Source organism: Chlamydotis macqueenii, chromosome 3 (assembly GCF_036417535.1).
Source record: "Chlamydotis macqueenii isolate bChlMac1 chromosome 3, bChlMac1.mat, whole genome shotgun sequence".
NCBI lineage: Eukaryota > Metazoa > Chordata > Aves > Otidiformes > Otididae > Chlamydotis > Chlamydotis macqueenii.
In genome coordinates, this window is record NC_141558.1 from 108,304,644 (window position 1) to 108,325,577 (window position 20,934).

The following is a 20,934-nucleotide window of genomic DNA, read 5'->3' on the forward strand; positions in this document are numbered from 1 at the left end:
CAAGCTGTGGCCACACGGCCTGGCCATCCACCAGTATAGGACAGATTTTCCCAGGCAGTGAAATCCTGCAGAATAATTTCCTTGGGCTGCTGTTCAGTGAGAACTCGCTGTCCCTAAAACTCACAGGAGGACTCCAAAGTGAGGGGCTGGCTCCCAGTGGGGTGTTCCCACAACCTCACTGGGACAGTGCGTGGCTCATCTGCCCCGGAGCAATGCCAGCCAAGCTGGTGCTGTGCTGTGGACTTCTGGTGTTTCTCTCAGGCAAGACAGCAGTGTTTCATTAAAAATGTGGCAAGGGTTTGTCAGGAGCAGAGAATGTATGCCTGACCAGTGATGATTATTTGTCACTACCCTTGAAGTGTTTCCACGGCCCTAAATCCAGATTGTGCTTGGTGCAAAGTATTGAATCGTAGAATCATAGAGTGGTTTGGATTGGAAGGGATCTTTAAACTCCCAACCTCTCTGCAAGGAGCAGGGACATCTCCAACCAGATCAGGTTGCTCAGAGCCCCATCCAACCTGGCCTTGGATGTTTCCAGGGATGGGGCATCCACCACCTCTCTGGGTAACCTGTGCTAGTGTTCCGCCACCCTCAGTGTAAAAATTTTTTTCCTGATGTCCAGTCTGAATTTACCTCCCTCTATTTAAAAATCATTACCCCTCATCCTATGAGAACAGACTTTGAGTAGATCAGCTTCCACTTGGCTAACTTCATTACAAGCTTGCTTTGGCATAGGAAATTTGAAATAGGTCAGTATTTATTAGATCTGATGTACCCAGGGTATGTTCAATCATAGTTTAGACTGTTCTGTACCTGAAGAGGGAAGGAGAGTTTCCTGTCTGGAACGAGGCATTGGCAATTTGCACCAGGAATGGCCTTGAGAACTCCTCCCAAAAAGATATGGACTCAGCAGGCCTGGAAAAGTAGGCACTTTTTGTGGAAGCAGAAAACATTGAGTCAAGTCATGATAACTTTACACATTCATGGAAAACAGTTAAAAGGGTTCTCATTTACCTGAAAAATGCCTTTTGGAATCATCACAGTGCAGCTTTCAGGTGGAAGCAGAACAGACCAGCTCCTAAAAATGGGATCTGAAATAAAAGCGACAAATGCGACATCCCTGCAGCATCCCGATCCGGGGACAGCATCGGGTGGGGAGTTTGGCTGGGGCAGTACGCCTGTCAAACCATAAGGCAGATCTCCTAAGGTGAGCTCAGGGAGGACAGAAACCTCCTGCGGAGGAGAAGGGCTTGATCGTGACTTTCAATACAAATACAGACTGTGAAAACAAGGCCTCATGATCCTTCTGACTTTCTGGGTTTTGCCCAAAACCCCAAACATCTCTAACTCATATTATGTTTACTCCTGTAAATGGTAATTGTTATTATTCAGAAGGAGGTTTAGAACCATTCGAGCTGAAAATGGCAAATGTGAAGTAAAATTTTTAAAAAGAATTAACAGTAATTAAGAGCAGATGCTGTTCTCTGTGATCTCATTTTGTTTCTGACAGACTGTTTAGGCTTAGAGGAGATAGTGTATAAGTTCGGATTGGTATTCTGCTGTATTATAATTCTACAGGCAGTGAAAATAGAGACTTCTGAAAGAGCAGACAAAGTATTTAGAGGCTCTTACAATTGTGCCACTTGCTCTATTTTTGTCTTTTAGACTTTCCTTCCTGGAGCTCAGCAAATTGTAGTTAATTTTTTCTGACCCCATTTACAGAAACAAAAGTAATGTCCCTTTAAAAAAAAAAAAGAAACAAGGAGATTACTTTTTTTTTTAGCAAAATATTTGGATTAAAAATATTGGATTTTAGATGTTTTTTATCTTCAGTCTTCAAAATAGGTCTTGTTCAGACCCAAATGCCATCTTACGTGCTAGATATAAACACGTAGATGCAGTCTTACCTCTCCGCTTGAAGTGGAGAGGTGGGGCACTGAGCTCATGGTGGTACAGCAAGCACAGATTTTGTACCTTGGTCAATGGTGACTCAGCTATTGGTCTTCCAATGTGCTTTAATTTAGGAGAAACAGATGCTGTTTTTCCTCTTCCTGGCTGTTTCTTGAGAACAGAAATTGCTATGAGAATTATTTTTCTGTTTGTCTGTTTCATCTACTTAGATATTTTTGTCTGTATAAACCTCTCAATTTGGTTGCTTTATTGAATGGTTGCTAGCTATTAGGTGGCAGCACTCACCACTACTTTCCTGCTGTCTTTGCAGATCTAATTAGTGTTTTGTTCCAAATATGGCCTATTATGTGGTGGTTCCATAGCTGAAATACTGTGTTGAGTTTTAAGTAACAGCTTTTTTTTTCTGTGGTTGTTGCCATGTTTCAAAATACAGCGTTAAGATAGAAGCAAGTAGTGGTTCATCTGTGCAAATTTAAGACGCACGATGTAGGGATGTTGTGATTTCATGTAATATGTTTGTATAGTGGGACATTCTGTATTTTTTGCTATAGTAGATATAATAAAAATTCCTGTTGCTATCAAGTTAAAGACTTTCCAAACAAGCAGGCAGGACATTCAGGAGAGATAACCTTTGGAGTTCAATACTTAGACCTGTGTTGGTCAGCATATTCATAAGTTAGCCGGAGAAAAAGGCATGAATATCAGTGCTAAAAACTGTGGGTGACAGTAGGTTGACTAAGGTGATGAAGGCAAGGGCAGACTGCAAAACTGTGCAGCCCCAGTCTCACTGTTTCTGAAAGACTGTGGTTGAACTGGAAAATGCTCTGAGGACAAGGTAAGTTCAAAGGTGAACAGGGTAACTTCCGTGTGAGGAATGACTGAATATACTAAAAATGTGTGCAAAAGAGAATATTAGCAGTGACATGATGATCTAGGGAATTATGATATCTTCCAATAAAATAATTAGATGCATCAAATAAAGCTAAGAGGGGTTTTTTTTTTAGGAACAACAGGAGATTATTATTTTCCTACTGTTAACTTAGAGTGTGAAACTTCTTACTGGAGAGTACTGTTTCCAGAGTAGATGAAAAAGCTGAAGTGGATTAAATGCTTAAGTGCATTTAAAAAGCATCTGGACAAACTTGGAAGAAAAAGCGTTAAGGGACATGAAGCACAAAAAGACTGTCTTTGGCTTTGGAAGTCCCTGAGCTGCATACCACTGTCGCCTGAGAAAGGTTTCTGTAGAAGCATATGTTTGTTTGATTGTCCTGTTGCACATTTTGCCATAAGCATCTGGTATCAATTGCTGTTGTAAATAGGATACTTTGCTAGATGATATAAACAATTAGGTAGGATCAAATGAAAAAAGAAGATTACTTTATCATTTGTTGTGGGAAGAGAAATAGTCTGGACATCTTCTACTTATGTCTTAAGAATATGAGTAGAAGCTGCAAAATGATGACAATTAAATGATCCCCAAATGATAGTAAGTACCCACTGGAGGACTTGCTGTTACAGTATTAAATCTGCAATGACACTGGATATTGGGTCTCAGAGAATGCTAATTGCTAGAGAAATTGTTTCTGATAAAATAGCTACTTATTAGGTCAGAAGTCACCAAGGCAAATGATGAATTTATTAGTTTCAAAATATCTGATTGGTAAAATTTGACATGTGTATATACGTTGGTGGTGCTTATTTCAGAGGACTGTAGGGTTCACAATGTATGTCACAGTAGCAATAAATGAAAACCATCTGAGCTTTACGATGTTCCTTACTGCAGCAAAACAAGATAGTGCATAAGCCACTTCTCTCTTGATGACAGGGATATATGCTTTACCTAATCCTGCTTCCAGCAGAACTTGTGTTCTTGCATGGCAACCCTTCCCCTTGGACAATTGCCCAAATTCCAGTTTACAGAGATTTACTCATACCTGTTGTAGGTGGTTGCTGCCTTCCTTTTTTACGATGATAGGGTCATACAACTTTGGATTCCCAAGTCTAATGTCACCACTTGCCTAAGTAGAGCTTTTAATAGCTTTTCTTCCATGGACCCACTGCTGCTTCAAGGTGTCTTGTTGTCTGGAAGAGATTGATCTGTATCATATTGTCACTGGTGTGGAACATACTGCTGCTTGATATTGGGAAGGATAATCAGTTTAGTTTGTACATTAACATTTTGTGTTCTACACGTAACATAAATTTAATTGCCGCCTACTCTTAGCTGAGTGGTCAGAAGACCTTTCTGGCTTTTCAGAAGTTCAGATTTCCATATTCATAGAAGAGTTCATGGAATAATGATTGTGTTCTGTGTTGGCAATCACTCAAAAATACTGTTAATTTATCCGTATGTGAAAAAGAACAGTCTAGCCATGGCTTTTATTTTGTAAGTGTCTTTCTCCTGCCAAGCATACAATACATGAGTGGCTTAGTGGCAGTTTAGCTCTTGTGGGTTTTGGCCACAAGGATTTTGACATGTCTCATAAGGTCATGCACTTTGTCAGTCTGGGATATGGAGTCAGATATAGGTTATATCCATAATTAGCAGTTAATTAATTTATCAACAATGAAGGTCTTTCTTTTCCCCTAAAACACAATAACCAAAAATTTAGAATTCAAAAGTACTTTTTCTTTCAAAACTTGCCAGCATTAGGAGAATGCTGATATTTGAGAATGCAGTGCACATCTACACATAATTTTAGTGACATTAAAGTGCAGCGTGCTCTGAGTGATGAACTGACTAATGATTTATTCATCATTTAATTTAACCTTTTGTAACATTGTTCTGAATTAGCTTACTTGAACAAGAGTATGTCTTAAAAAGAATAATTAAATCTTGGTTAATGTTTCTGATGATAGCAAATTCATGAAAACTTAGTATGTTGCTTAGATAATAACTGGGTTTTTTGTTAGCAATGGCTCCTCATTTGTAGTCTGAGTTGGAGTAGGGTTCACTTCCAGCATGGGCTTCTGTACCTTATGCCATTCTCTTTTGTAATGCCATTCTCTTGTTCTTTAGATAGTTAGCCTTTGGAGTCCTTTCACCTCTTTTGCCTGTTTAGCTTCACAAGGAGTAACTAAATTCCTCTTATTCCTCACTAGAGGGCATGTTTTTCAATGCTTTATTAATTTTGGCATTTCTCTATCATTCTGTCCAGCTTCTCATCACATCTGTAGAATGGTTACCAGATTGAGGTAGCACAGAGGTAATTAAACTTCCTGACTCTCTCAGAGTTTCCCTGGCTTTTTATAAAGTTCGTCTTTATTTGATGTAGCTTCCACTGGAACCTCACACTGGGCTGATTTTTCTCCATAATTTCCAAGTCATTTTCATTGCTGCTTCAGTTTCCATCTTGTATGCATCCTTAATGCTCTTGGTTTTAAACTTATGTCTATTTTTTTATGATGAAGCTAGTGAATGATTTAGATTGTTTATGTTATCCACCTGCTTTTTGCATTATTTCCCACATACCATCATGACATCTGAATCATGATTTCTGTTTTTTGCATGCCATCATTAAAAAAAATTGCCTAGGGTAAAGAAGTAAACTGCATGGCGTTCCTTTAGAAACACTTCAGTTCAGTTCATTACCCTTTTACCATTACATAATGAGACGTGTCATTTAAAATATTTTAATTCAGTTAATCTGTTACATATTTTTATGAAATCAAATGTCTCATAGAAGTCTGTTTCATCAAAACTATTACTTTTGTCAACCAAACCCATAATGTCATCTAAAAAGCCATCAAGGTAATTTGATTAGGTTTTTTTATGGATTGATGTGTATTTTTACCTGCATTAAACAAGGTTTGTGTTAGCTATTTTGTTATAGAAGCCAAAGTAGATGGCAGGCTGACAGATCATTTAATGCTTTAAAGTATGGACTCACAGTCAGTTTTCTTTTTCATCCCAGTTTTTTGAAACTTCCTTAGCTTCACTGAAATCAGTTTAATATTCCAGGCAGCAATAATATTATTGGCCAATCATTTTAATGCAAAGTATTCACATTCAGGTGCCTTAAAAGATGTTAGCATTGTTGGGCAGCTTATTTCTATCCTCAAAGCAGGCTAACAAAATTTTCCTCCTCTACAATACTAGTGTGGTAATTTATTAGCTTTCTTTTTTACTTTCACTCTTTGTTTTTTGTGCAGATCACTTAGCCTCAATCCAATCTGAAATTTCATATGAGAGGATGGGGAAAAATAGAGCTAACAAAGAGGTGGGGCCTAGAAGGGGTTTGAGAATACGTGTAGTAAAAATAAAGAACGAGACAGTGTGGCAGATGCTTTTGGCCTGTAGAATATTGTGGAATGAGCAGAGTTTTACAGGAAAGTGAATTGCCGCAGCTGTTACGAGCTCAGTTTTTCTGCAACAATCAAAGCAATGTGCTGCCAAGTAGCGTGCAGCCATGTGAAATGATGGCAACATAACTGACTTGTGATGCACTGATTGCAAACTTCAGACACCAGGTGGGGACTTGTGTCCCTGTGTTGCTGTGGTACTCCTCAAGCATAGATAAAACCACTATATTATTATGTGTTGTCCTGCTAAGGCAATATTTAATAGGAAACGTGGTGTTTATTGGTTGTTCTCCATATATAAAGCAATTTCTTTCTGCAAATTTCATTCTGAGTGCTGTAATCAATCCTTTGCAGTTAAGAATGTTGCCCTTTACAGTTTCAGCTCTATTGTTTCAGCCTGTTTGGTGACTCAGGCAAATGCCATTCCATCAGTCTGTGAAGTCTGCAAGTCATTTTTGCATTTGCTAATAAAGGAAAAATACAGGAAAAGACAACTCCCCCTACCCCAATAGTTACCACTTTTGTAAAAATAACAGGTACTGCAACTGTCTAAATTCACTCCTAATGATTGATAGATGAGTTTTATTTCAGATGTCAGATGTGTCAAAGCCGTTCAATTTTTTTTAATGATTCTTTATGAATAGACTGATTAGCTCTCTCACATGTTTTTATTAAAAATAATTATGTCAACAACTGGTTTGCAGAACATAACAGTATTTTCCAAGTTATTGTGAACTGTGTTTTGTTCCTTCCCTTCCTCTTTGTTATTTGAAAAATATATTTCAGAGCACAACATTTAGTACAAGATTTAACTTTCAAAATATGTGTTTTGTTTTTTTTTTTTCTCTCAAGATAGTACTGGAGAGTGTGTCAGGTGTATTTACCAGAACTGACTCAGTATGTATCTGTAGTGAGGACACAACACAGAAGCAAAATCACTGCTGTTTACTGGGCGGGTGAGGTAGTTTACCCTGTAACTTGTGTTTTGGAGTAATATGAATCAATTACAATTGCAAAAAAAAAAAAGGTAAACTTCAGTAATAAGTTTCACTCATAACGCGGAGTAAAAGATAAATAAGATCTACTTTAAGGGAACTTCTACACATTTCATTTTAGTGAGTTCATGCTGATTTTAAAGAATAACTTATGCTAGGATCTAATAAATTGTGTTATGCAATCTCCTCTTTGCTAGTCTTTGAATTGAAAGTAGCATTCTTGAAAAGTGACAATCTCAAATACAGAATGATATAATATGTTCCGTGAAATGAATGCAGGCATGCCCACTGTCATTGTGCTTTCGTCTCTACATGCATTGTCATTCTTTTGTATTCATAATCTAGTATTGCTTTAAGCAATTTTGCGTTTGTTGTTTGTAGCATTTTTAAAATACAGAATAAGAGAGGTCACCTCCTTCCTCCAGGTGCTATACTCCAATAGAAATACAAGCAAGTGATTCATCAGTGAATTCTGATCGTGCACTGATCAGCCCTTGCTTGCTAGTATTTGAAATGCTGCACTGGGCCCTCTTCCATGCTGGTATGGCACCTGCAGTACGGTGAATTGTTCACAAGTCTTTAAGACAGCGTTCCACCAGGAGAAGTGGTGTGGGATTAGGTGATTAAACCTATAATTTCATTTTATAAGAGGCATTTTTCCATTTTCCCTCCCTCAGCAACAGGCGTGGGGATGGAGAGGCTCACTTGGCTCTTGCCCTGCTCTTGGGGCAGGGTACAGCCAGGACATAACCAAGGTCTGGAAAGTGCTGACTGTTCTGTGGGATGGAGCCATAGCGGACCCAATAATAGACAAAACCCAGCCCGAAATGTAAAGGGGACAAATGTATATTTTATTGCTTTTTTCTTTTTGGTTATCCAGCTCCAATGCACTTTTTAACCAGATTCTCTGAATAATGTTGTTCCGCTTACAAAACTGGAGTGTTTTTACTGTCTCCTGTTTATTCTTTCAGGATTTGTGGATTTAACACTCCATGATCAGGTCCATCTACTGGAATGTGCCTGGTTAGAGATACTGATGATTGGCTTAGTCTGGCGCTCTATGGAACACCCAGGAAAGCTTTTCTTTGCACCTAACCTATTACTGGACAGGTCAGTCTACATCTTGCTGTGTATTATTTAAGTTAATGTATTTCTACTGCAATCAGATTAATTTTTAGCTTGTAGTTATCTCACTGGTACTGCAATTTGACAGTATATGTTGTATGTTAAGCAGGGTTATGGTAGATGGGACTGGAAAAAAAAACTTTAAAAACTCTAGAAATGTTCTGGAATGTGATGCTGGTCATTTATTAGACAAGTAACACATCTGAAAGTCACCTGCTGCGGGAAGTACTTTCTTTCAGAAGTGGTAGAAAATTTATTTTATAATCTGTACAGTGTGTTGCAAAAATAAATTAAATTAAAGTTAAATCCTGAACCCTAATCACTTTATTATATTTATCACTTTATAATTATTTCTGTTTACCTAAAATCCTCATAGTTAGTAATAATTAGAATTAGTTTATTAGTTAATTTTGGAAGAAAATCCTGATAGTCTCTCAAATGCAATCTCGTTTATTTGCAGAGAATACATTAAGGGTTTGAGGTTTTTCTCCTGAAAACTGGAGGTAAATATGTAAAACACAAACCTGCTTCCTGCCCTAAGCCTTTTTTAGCTAGTCTTGCTAATATGCTGTAGGTGTTTCTAAGTGAGAGAGAAACATATGCGTCTCTGCCATACAATGATATCCCGGATTTTAGCTGGTGGTCTTCACAACTAAAATCAGGAAGATAGATTGATAGATTTTCAACATGTATTTCAGTGATCTTAATACAAACTAAAGTTATCTTTTTCCCAGTTATGAAAAATTTCAGCCTTGGGAAAGAGTGTTAAAAGAGAATAACCAGCGGGCAGGGGTTTTGGCGAAAGAGTGGCAAATCTAGAAAAAGTGAGTTAGGATAGAGGCATCCTAGCTACTGGGCATCGTCTTTGGTTGAAGAGTAGTGCCCGCACAGCAGAGCTGGCAGGAGAGAGCTGATGTGTGTGCACTGGTAACTTCAGTGCAGAGTTTGGCATCCTGGTGTAAACTGAAGGTGGAGGAAGAGCTGAGATGAGGAGTATGTAGTGAGGAAGCTAAGTTAGAGCTGGGCATGCTTCTCATCTCATTCCACAGCTGCAGGGACAGTGAGCTACAGCAGAGGGGTGGCAACAAAAAGTCCAGGGCAGTGCCTTCAGCTACTGCAACTGTTAGCTGGGTGAATGAATCAAAACTCTTATTAGTAGAAAAATATCTTGCTCTGTTAATTGTGGGGTACTGAGTTTTCCTGTCTGTGTTTGTGCAGTGTTAATCCTTTGAATTTTTCTCCCTTCTATTTGCAAAGAAAAGAAGGTTTACTTTTTGTATTTCAGTAAAATATAAATGGTAATGCCTAACAATGTGAAACATAACATATGAATAGAGAAGTATTTATTGCTTTAGGAAAAACCCTGTTCCACTTGAGCTATGGAACTAGATATATATAAAACACATTCTTATTTTGTGTACAGAAAATGTCTGCTTGCTTAAATGTAAGTATCATCTTCTCAGACTACGGAAAATATCAAGAAAACATAACAGTTTTAAATTAATTTCTTAGTGCACATAAGGAGTAAAATTTACTACTATATGAAAGTAATTATAGTATATTATTGAAAACTATTATAAATTGCAATATAGCTTCCAAAGACCAACCCATCTATTCGACATTTCATAATACAAGTTGTCAGAAAAAAATTGAAAACTGGAGAGCAGAGCCAGAGTACCATTTTTCCTTCTCTTAGCTAAGAAAACCAACCAGGGAAACATTTGAAACTTTTGTCTTCCCCAACTGAAAATGCCCATGCTCTGGATAAAAAGGAGTCTGAGGAATGGATTCACACAGTTTAAGTCAGCTCTGTTGGATTAAAGAAAACAATTGCATGCAACTGGAACCACATGTTACTTTAGGGCTCGAAAATCAATTAACTTTGTAATCAAAACAAGCTGTTTGTTTTCTGACTTTCAAACAAGACTGTTTCTAAAAATGTAGGTCTATTACATCCTCTCATTTTCAAGTAATAAGAAACATGTTTCTAAAGCATCATGTACTTGCCTCACTCTACTTGGTAGGGATATTTGCTGAAATTAAAATAATAAATTACTTGAATCTGGGAGCACTACTATGCTAATTAATTAACTAACTGTTGATTTACTAGTTAATTAGTGCTAACAATAGTTTGATGTGTTAATTTTATTTAGACAAGTTGCCTCTTGAGAATGTTATAGGGCAAAAGCATATTTGTCAGATTTGAGAGGGCAGGATAGAGACTAATTGAAAGCCTGTTTAAGTCAGTGGAGTCCTGCTGCGTCAAGTATTTGGAAATAAATACCACAAGAGTGCAAATATTGTTTGATGCATTATTGTTGTTAATCTAAATAGTGAAATAATCTGATTAAATGGCTAAAATAATGGAAAAGATGGATGCTGTAATACAATTTTCTTTCATCTGTTCTTCTCTCCTTATCCTTAAGTATGTTCTTCACAGAATACTCCTGTTCAATATTTTCATTCATGGCATTCTGTCCTGAATCCCCATCACACTTTCTCTCTTACCTGAACTATGGTGTCAACAGCATTTGCAAATATTAATTTATCTACTGTCTGTAATTCAGAGTCACCAGCTATGGATGGTAAAACCTGGATCTGTCTGTAACCTGTGTTTTTCTGGACTTAGTACAAATTCAGTCTTGTTAATATGGAGCTTTACCATGTTCTGCCTATGTCTCTAGCTCTCTCTGATCATTCTGTGTCAGACATCCTCTCTGATTTGCACACCCTTTCATTTTTCATATTCAGGCCTATCCTCTCTCTAACAGATTCTTTCTGTCTAGAATCTCGGAGATGGATAGTTGTTTGTATACATCTGTACATAAAGCTCAGGTCACATCAAGTTTTATTATGCAAATTTTTAACCTTTTGGCAGAATAAATACAGTCTTGTCTTGTTCATATCTGTCTGAAATGCCATAAAAATAACATTCCAACTTTGCCTTTTTTTTTTGGAACAAATCTGATTTTTCTTCTTCCAGCTCACTCCTCCTACTTGAGTCATATTAAACGTAGGCTTGTCTTGTATCTGAAGATCTTTCAGAGTCTGTCTTTTCTCATTCTGTGAGAGTTACTTGTTATGTTTTCAAATAGATGCCTCTATAATTTTCCTGTGTAACAATTCAGACTTGGAAGACTCCTTAAAAATACCTGTAAAGCAGCTCTTTGTTATTAATTTTAAGTTCCTTCTGAAAGTTTTGCTTTGCCTATAAAAAAAATTATACAACAATTAAGCTTCCAGTATGTGTACTGCTGTCTGTCTGGATGAATATCATCACACTACCCCTTCCTGTTCCTACTCTGCCTTGTAATGAGATAGGGTCTTCTGTGGGGCGATGCACCCTTTCTTATTCTGTTAAACCTAAACCCTTGAGTCTTGGTTCAAAATCAGAACTTTTAGCAGTCTGCCAGTTACACATAACTGGTACTTTTTTTACAGTGTACAACTGATGCTATTAAAAAAAATCTCAAATGACAATAATTATAGATTGGAAAAATAGACCTAATCAAGAAATACAGTGGCACACTCACAGTGCTTGTAATTAATATACAGTACCTGATACAATCAAAGAAAGGCCAGGATAAATGCAAATCTTTTATAGTCTGTTTTTGAAAATTAGTGTCTTGTATAAGGCGAATCTAGAAGTAAAGGCTTAGTTTTATAATGGGACAAACCAGATGTTTCCTGTCTGGAGGATTCCCAAGAAACTAGACTTTAAAAATGTCATTAGACCAGGGCTGAAATTTGTCAGGCCTGACAATAGACTGTTTATAATTTTGAAGAAAATGTAATGTTTCTTCAGGAACAATAAAGTAATATTTTATTATATTTTTAAAGGATTTTTTTTTTTTTTGCATTTAAATACGCTGATCAGAGGTTACCTAAAGGTTTGAAACATAATTGTAAGGAAACTAAGAGTAGAAATAGCTGAATTGCTGACTGTGGTGAATGACTTCTCAGCTGAAACATCCTCAGTATCATCAAAATGGGAAATGCACTGCTGCGTTTTCAAAAGGTGGGTGGAACTTCTGCCCCGTAAGCCTGGTGACCATTGTAAGGAAAGGTGATGAGATACCATCTAAAGAAGAGAATTGGCTGAGATGTGAATAAACATGGCACAGTGGTAAAGAGTCACCATGCATTTTGTAAGGGGAAGCAATGTGTCATGAATACATTGGAATTCTTTGAATAGATTAACAAGTAAGCAGATGAGGAAGATCTTGTTTGACTTCCAAAAAGTGTTAAACAAGATCCAAATTTTATGTAGACAAATGTGAACTGATGCATATAGGAGAAGATTAATCCTAATCTTCATAAACTGCATTCTGAGTTGATCCTTCCATCTCAGTGCTAACAGTAGTCACTTCTATGGAACCAGCAGTTCTTTGCTTGCCAGCAGTCAAAAAGTAACCATAATGCAGCTTTCCCACAGGAATCATTACAACAGGAAATAGAAATAGTACAGAACATTGTTATTCCGCTGCTTAAATCTGTGCTGCATCTGTGATTGGAAAACTGTGCCTTTCAGATTTTCCTTATTTTAACAGGAATCTTGAAAAAACAGGAAAGGTACCCAGAGGGTTGCAATCAAAGAGAGAGATGAGCTTTGGTACAAAGAATAACTAAGTAGACTGTCTTCTCTGCCTGTGATGCTCAATAGAAGAAGGGAAACAAAACAGAGATGATAGGAAGTTCATAAAGTCATGAGCACGTTGAGAAGATGTATGCTAATCCACAAGTTATTATCTCTTCTATTCTAGCACTAGAGGTAATCACTTGAAATCATCAGATCCAAATGTCTATGCGCTTAGCCCAGAGCTAAATATACCTTAGATATGAGCCAGCATGCCTCTTCTCGTATTACGTTCTGATGTTATTTTCTTATAATGATTGTAAAAAATTTCTAGCAGCAAAAAAAATCAGCCTGGGGACCTATAAAATTTAAGTTAAATGTAGTCAGTATTTCCATGTTTCTACGAGGTTATTTCCTTCTTTCTATGGAGAAATCTAGTCTGCTGTTCTGGTTTTTTTTTTTTTTATTTGGAAAATCTTGTTCATTTCCTCTTCTTGATGGAGCTTTTTCATTCTCTCAGAAGAAATGGAAGCATTTTCCCTTTAGTGACCTTCATACTGAGCAATGGCAGGAGGCTAGCACAAATAGCATAAAGACTTACAGCATTCACTGCATGGCTGGGCACCTGAATAATTTACTATTTCATGACTTTGATCTGAAACTTTCTCACCACATCTGAAAAGAATCTCAAGTTTTCTGTGCAGATAGCGCTTCTCAATGTTTTGGATGTAGCTAGATTAGATGCAATAGAAAAGCATCAGGATGAAGTCAGAGTATGTTCTGCTAGTCCCTCACTTTGTAAAATGTTCCAAATGCCTGAGGACATCACACTTGTCTGTCGCTTGAGTAAATGCACAACCGGTTGTTTTGGCACTGTGTAATTGTGGATGCATTAATTACAATTGACTTACTAGAAAAATGGAAGCAAAGTAGTCACAAATGCTTGATCCAGGGTGTTTCATTAGTGGTCTGCTGACTTTATTTCAAAGGGAAAAAGCCCATAGGCTACAAGTATATTCAAATTTGCACTTCAAAATAAATTTGAAAAACAATGGTACATTTCATTTTCATCCCATCTTTAGTAGCAATAAATTCTGTACTGGAAACCCAACTCAAACAATCATTCCCGTCATCAGGCTACTTACCTGATAGAGCTGAATGGAACAACTTGTAAAGAGTTAAGGAAACTCTTGAAATAATTAAATTTGTCTTTCATCTTTCAGTTTATTGTTGGTTTTTGAGCTGTATTATTATATTGCGGACTCTAGAGAATGAAAAAAAATATTACAAAAGACAGAATTATAAATTTAAAATAATGCAGAAGGAATAATTTCTATTTATTGTAAAACAGTCTTTACTGTGCCTTGGCATAAAATTCAAAAACTACTTGATTTTGTAATTCAAACTACATAAGCATAAATCAGGAGGACTCTTCCAGAGTTTTGGGAGGTGCTGGGTAATACTCAAAGTTATGAACTCTTAAAAAAATAAAAAAAAAGAAAAATCCCTCTCATTATGGTCTACCCAGTTTTCAGCTGGTAGAAAAAGAAGTTCCTTGGGTGGGTTTGTAGGCATAGAACAGAAGTTGTCAGAGAGAATGAAATCGTTTCTGGATTCAAGATAGCCCCTACACAAATTCTAAGATTACTTGTTCATCTAGTCACTCTGACCTTGGAAGCTCAGGCCCCAGTTCTAGGTCAAGTTGAATTGTGAAGATGATCTTTCAAAAATTAAACTTTATTTGCATTTCTGATATGAAGAGAATTTTGAAATATTTTTGGCTTTAAGGTGCTTCAAATTGAATGTAAATTAAACTGAAAAATACCTTCCTGTCAACCAGTATAACATTTTTCAGCCAATTAGTGTAACTTTATTATTCCCAAATGGAAAGCCTTCATAATAATTTTCTAATTTAAATGTCATCAAATGTGACCAAAAAAATTATCAGTTTTCTTAGAATTATTATAGCAACATTTTAGAGACTTTTTTTCCTATCTATCAGACATATTTTTGGATCCCTTTCACATCTTACAAAGAAAAAAATAATTTAAAAGATACATAGTAGTTAATTGTATATATGTTTCAGTCCTGAGTCCCCACTGCTGAAATGTATAGTGTACTCTTACTTTATCTTCCTAGGTAGATGGTCCTCTGTTGATTAGTCAGAAAAGACACTTAGTCATGACTACATGGCTCTGAGGGCAAGTATCAAGGGCACGGCAGCCCAGGTGGTCAATCCACCAGGGTGGCTGAGGAGAAAGGGCTTAATGAAGAGTGGACAGATCCTGCAGGTCAACAACTAGTTGCATATTTCGTGTCAACAACAGGAATTCAACTTCTATGATTGTGGATCCTGCTCTGAGGATTGAGGATGGCTAGGAAGAAATGGGATCCACCTCGTCAAGTTGGGCAAAAGCATAATTTCCACAGGCTGGCCAACTTAGAGAGGGAGCTTTAAACCAGGAACGACATGGGCAGGAGATGATGACCAACAATCAAGTGAGGGAAATGGTAGACTGGGCTGTCAAGAAATGAGTTCAGGGTGATGTGGACAGGAGAGATGTAATTGACAAAACAGAGTAGTAGGAGACTTCCCCTATATGCACACAAATATGGAAGTGCCTACAGGACAGCATGATGGGGGAAGCTCCGTACATTTTCTAGGTAATGAGCACAACTGACTGCACTCTGACCAGCAATGCTCCCTCATGGCAAAGATGACCAATATCCTGGGCTGGAGTAGGAAAAGCATTGCCATCAACTAGAGGTAGGTGATCCTTCCTCACTGCTCAGGCCAGCTGAGACAAATATGGAGTACCGTGTCTAGTTCTGAGCACTCTGGTACAAGATGGACATGTACATACTGGAATGCATCCAGTGAAGGGCCACAAAGACAATTAATGGACTGGAACATCTCTCATACAAGGAGAGGCTGAGAAGACTGGGATCTAATCAATGTGTGTAAATACCTGATGGGGAGAGAGAAGTAAAGAAGACAGAGCAAGAATCTTTTCGGTCACAGGACAACAGGTTGTGGAGTCTCTGTCCTTGGAGATACTGAAAACCCAACAAGATATGGTCCTGAGCAACCTGCTGTATGTGACCCTGCTCTGAGCAGGGGCATTGAACTAGATAATCTCCAGACAGCCTTCCCAACTTCAGCAATTCTGGTATTCTGTGACTAATTGTAGGTGAAAACCACTTTCAACTACATTTTTGTTTCTTTTTTAATTTGTAAATGTGCCACACCATATTTGTTGGAAATATTTGTCAATGATGACTTTTAAATCTTGGACTTTAAAACTTTTGAATACATTTTACCCAGCAATTGATCCAAACTTCTGTTCTGATAAGCTTATATCGAAGAAGAAACAAAGGGCTCTTAATAGTACACTCCAGGAAGAGCAGGATGTAATACCACCCATCGACTGCGGTCTACAAAGTTCTTCAGGGTGTGTTGTTTGAAAGCCAGTGTTCAGGGACAAGTAAAAGGTGTTGCTACCCCTGAATTACTTTGCTATCACATTTAGTAACAGGCTCATGACCAAGCTGATTTTGAGAAAAACCTAACAAGCCTAATTGTTGTGATCAAACCAGCCATTTTTTAAAGCAAAATGCTGTTTAACCTCACGAGTACTGACACAGAACAATAAATAAGCTAGACATTTCTCTTCATCAGCAAGCTTTGTGTTTGATCCTGTGGTTTAGTTTACTCGAGGCAGTTTCTGCTTTTCTTTTTGCCTCCTGTTCTTTGGAGACTGCTGTTTTGTTCTAGAGCTTTGGGGGTTAATTTTTTTTCAATTTTGCTTTTTTCCTGCTTACTTTTTCCCTAACCTTTTCCACAGTCTCCAGAGTTGCTGGTTAAATGCAGGATGGTCTGAAGTGAAATTTCACTGCTGGTAACGTTTTCCTCATCCTTTAATTATTGATAAAGCATAGCATTGTAGAAAAGGGGGCATCCTCAATTAGGTAAGTAGCCCTCCAATGCTGATCTGGCAGTTTTTAAGGCATCCCGATGGATGTTCTTGATTTGGTCTTAAAACCTTGGAGATAAAGCTTTCCTGACACCAGGCTTCCTTAAACTGTTTTAGTTGTCACTTTACATAGGAGAAGAAAGTGTTTATCAATGTCTATTAATAGAACTAATGCATATAGAACACATTAATGTATATAAAAATCATCTCTTGTCCTGAAGACAGGCACCACCTATGCATAAAGCCTGGAATAATATTCTAATGGATAGAATTTGTGCCTCAGGCTCAATCCTAGTTGTTGCTTTGTTGCTATAGAAGAGAGCAGGCTGTGCTGGGTGAAAACTACTGCTGTGCGTGGGCAACCACTTTTTTCAACCATTTTTGGGAAGTGATGATGCCAACAGGAGTAACTCAAAGGGTGAGTTCTGTGAAAAGGTATAAGCACAACCGCCCAGCTCAGGGGAGGAAAAGAGCCTTGCTCTTAGGGGGCCCTTCTGCTCCTGCCTCTTCTCCGCCCTCAAAATTATGTTTGGAACTTATATTTCAGTTTTATTTCTTACTTGGCAAATTTTTGTTTCAAGAAACTCTTGAAGAGGAAAAAAACCTTGATTCCATGTTGAATTATGCTAATTCTAGTCCAGTACTTCTCCAATTTCCCAGCTGTGAGTGATTCTCAGACTGTGATTCATGCATTCACAGTAATGGCACATATTTTTAAGTAAGTAGCCAAAAATATTGTGTTTGTTTAGACAACAAGAAATAATTACAGCAACAGTGTTGTAAATTATCTGAAGAAGATTTTAGTGAACTACTCCCCACCCCCAAAAAAAGAAGGAAAAAAAAAAGCAAGCAAAACTAATACTTGAAGGTAATTTTCTGAAAAATGTACGTGCTCTTACTTTAGATTTCCTTCCTCTGACTTTGTGTCCTTGCCTCTGGACAGATAGACGTTCTTCCTTGCCTATGCCATGACTGAAGAAGTTAATGAATTAGAAATAAATCCTAGCCAAATATAAGAGAAGTATGAGAATGAAATGTAAGGAGGAAAAAATGCTGTGAAGATATGAATTGAGAATGAATAGACTATAATGACTAGAAGGGATTGTACTCCTTCCAAACCTTTCTCCAAAATACAATCCAAGTTTAAACTGATGAAGAGATTTTGAAGTATGAGAAAGTTGAGTTAACTTTTAATTTTTTTTTCTTCTCTATTTTATATACTGTGCCAGATTTATGCATAAACTGAAGCCAAAAGGCTGTAATATGGTCAGGGAGTTTTTTTTTTACCACTACATTAGTACGTCAAATCTTATTTTATGATTTAAGGATTGCTTTTATTCTTTACTCAGGTGCTGGATGCATTTTTTGATTCTTGGTTAAAAAGCTCAACATGAGTAATAAATCCTTTCTTCTAATGGTACCCTCTGAGACTAAACTCTTTCAGGAACTTCTCCAACAATTTACTTTAGAAACAAAAATTTTGGTTGCAGATTATTTTGTCCAACCTGGTCCTTGAAGCAAGACTTAGGCCAGCTGTGACTTTGTCTAGCTTTCTTGGAAGTCTCGAAGGATGGAGAACACACAGCCTCTCGGGGTAGCTGTTTCAGAGTTGCACAACCCTCCTACAATCCAGCCCAAATCTTCCAGGCTGCAGCTTATAACAGTTAGTTGCCTTTAATTTAACATTCACTGCTCCTGAGAAGACCTTGGTTACATCCTGTTTGTAATGCCCCTTCAAGCAGTTGTAGGCTGCAGTTTTGTCTGTCCTCTCCTCTACATACTTTGCTTCCTTCTCACCAAACTGAACAGATCCAGTCACTCAACCTCTCCTTGTAGGCCCATGCTGCATGTGTCTGATTATCCAACAGGAAACATCCAGCGTCCTTCTTGAGCCGAGTGGCCTGAGACTGGCTGAAGGTACAGCATCAGCAGGACCAAGTAGAGGGGGAGAAAATAATTTATTTTTCTTCTGGCTACATTCTTCCTAGGATAATTAGCATGCAATTTGCCTTATCCACAAAGAGAGCGTGCTGTTGGCTAGTATTTTATTTGATTTCCATTTTCCATGAAAGCTGCTACTCAGCCCAGTGTTTTTCCAAACTATATTGGTGCATGGGCTTATTTGACCCTGAGTTCAGAATTTTGTACTTCTCCTTGTTAAACTTAGTGAGGTTTCTGTTGATTCACTCCTCCAGGGTCCCCTTAGCACTGAGGTTGTGCTACATAGTGTATCAACCTCCCTCCAACACCAATTTAGTATTATCCACAAATTTGAAGATGAACTTTTTGTGATCATCCAGATTATTGATGAAGATATTAAACACCATTGGCGCCAGAGTCAGCCTCTGGAGTACTTACTGCTTACCCCAAAATAGGTGTTGAGCTCTTACTGCTATGCTTTGAGTCTGCTGATCCAGCCTATTTTCAACCCATGTATGTGTGTGTCTGCTCAGCCTGTACTTCCCTGGCTTACCGATAAGAATGCTGTAAATAAAAAGCCTTACTACAGTTGAAGTATATTGCACCCACCACCTTCCTTTTGTTTATTTAACTAATCCTTTCATCATAAAAGTTAATCAGCTTGGTCAAGTGCAGTCTGGTTTCCTGGATCCTCCTTGATTTTGTCAAAGTTCAGTTATCCTTCTACTATTTGTCAGCGACCTCTTTCAGTCTCCATGATTTTTTCTAAATGATAGTGGCCTAATGAATACATTGACCAACCATTTCAGCATCCCGAAATGAACCTCATGTGGCTTCACAGATTGGAATTAGTCTTCAGAGTAATTACTAATTCTCTAAGTAATTCTCTAACCTGTCAGTATGCTTCTGTTAGCTTTGAAAGGGAAATCTTATACACACAAAAAGAGAAATAGTGTTGAGTGTTTCAGTCGATTCCATGTAGTCAGTCACTAGATTTTTATCCCCCATTCATCAACTTTTCTTTATCACTGAAATTTCATTTGTTGCTGCCATACTTGTAAAATCCCTTCTTGTTACACTCCATGTCCCTCACTAGTTTTAGCTCAAAATGAGTTTCAGTGTAAATGCTCAAACAGTGCTTTGGTATTCCTCCTTTGCTGCCTGCTTTTATTCTATTTCTTACATATTCTTTTGCCTTTTAGTTCATTAAGGATCTCTTTCCTTAGTCAAGTGGATCTGCTGTTGAAATACCTGGTCTTCCTCTATGATGGGATGGGTTTCCTCCTAAGCTACCAATAGGTTTTCCTTAAAATATTGTCTAGCTCCCTCAATGCTTTTCCCCATCCAGTCTCAAGCGTATTCTGCTTAGCAATTCCCTAAATAAGCTGTAGTCTGTTCTTCTGAAACCTAGAGTGATAGTTTTGTTTGTATTCCCAGCTTACCTCTGGATCCTGAGCTCAATCCCATGTCATGGTTGCTGCAGCCAAATCTGTCTGTGTCCATGTTCAGCAGTAATTTCTCATTGTTTGTGAGGAGTGGGTCAATAGAGCATTGCCCTTGCTTGGCCACTCTGCTGTTTGTGTTAGGAAGTTATTATCAACACAGTCCAGAAACTCTAGATTGCTTGCACAAAGTTGTAGTGACCTTCCAGCTGATTATTGCAGTCTATCCATGTAGAAATCCTCCACAAGACTGTAGACTGATCACTGGGAGACTTCTGTGAGTAATTTGTAGAAGGACTTAGCCACTTTATTGTCTTGGTCAGACAGTTTGTACCAATCCATCCCCTAGGAGGCTGTAGTCAAAATGAAAGGTGACTGCTTTGTCCGAGGGTCTGGTGTAGGTTTGGACATTAGCTATAGGGTCTCATGAGCCCAACTCTATGAGGACTTGGGCAGATGTGTCTATGCTGGTAGCTGGCGTTTTTTTGTCACAATGAGATTAGGAGATGCTCAATTTGTGTTCACATTACAAACAATAGCAGAATAGCCATCTCATCATTTGAAATCTCTCTTGCATTTTCTATAGCAATAATCTTCAAAATTTTATTCATAAAAGCTGTATCTAAAAATATTATATTTTAATCAACAGATCTGATAATTCATTCAGTCTTAAATGTTAAAATTTCCCT

The 20,934-nt window shown here is 37.7% G+C and overlaps 1 protein-coding gene across 1 annotated transcript in view; it reads left to right on the forward strand.

Annotated features, from left to right (window-relative positions):
• Positions 1-20,934, forward strand: part of ESR1 (estrogen receptor 1) — a 154,317-nt gene that overhangs the window by 125,428 nt on the left and 7,955 nt on the right. Inside the window, exon 6 of the mRNA XM_086743373.1 lies at positions 8,180-8,318. Coding sequence (XP_086599499.1) covers positions 8,180-8,318 — 139 coding nt within the window. The remainder of the gene's footprint in view (positions 1-8,179; positions 8,319-20,934) is intronic.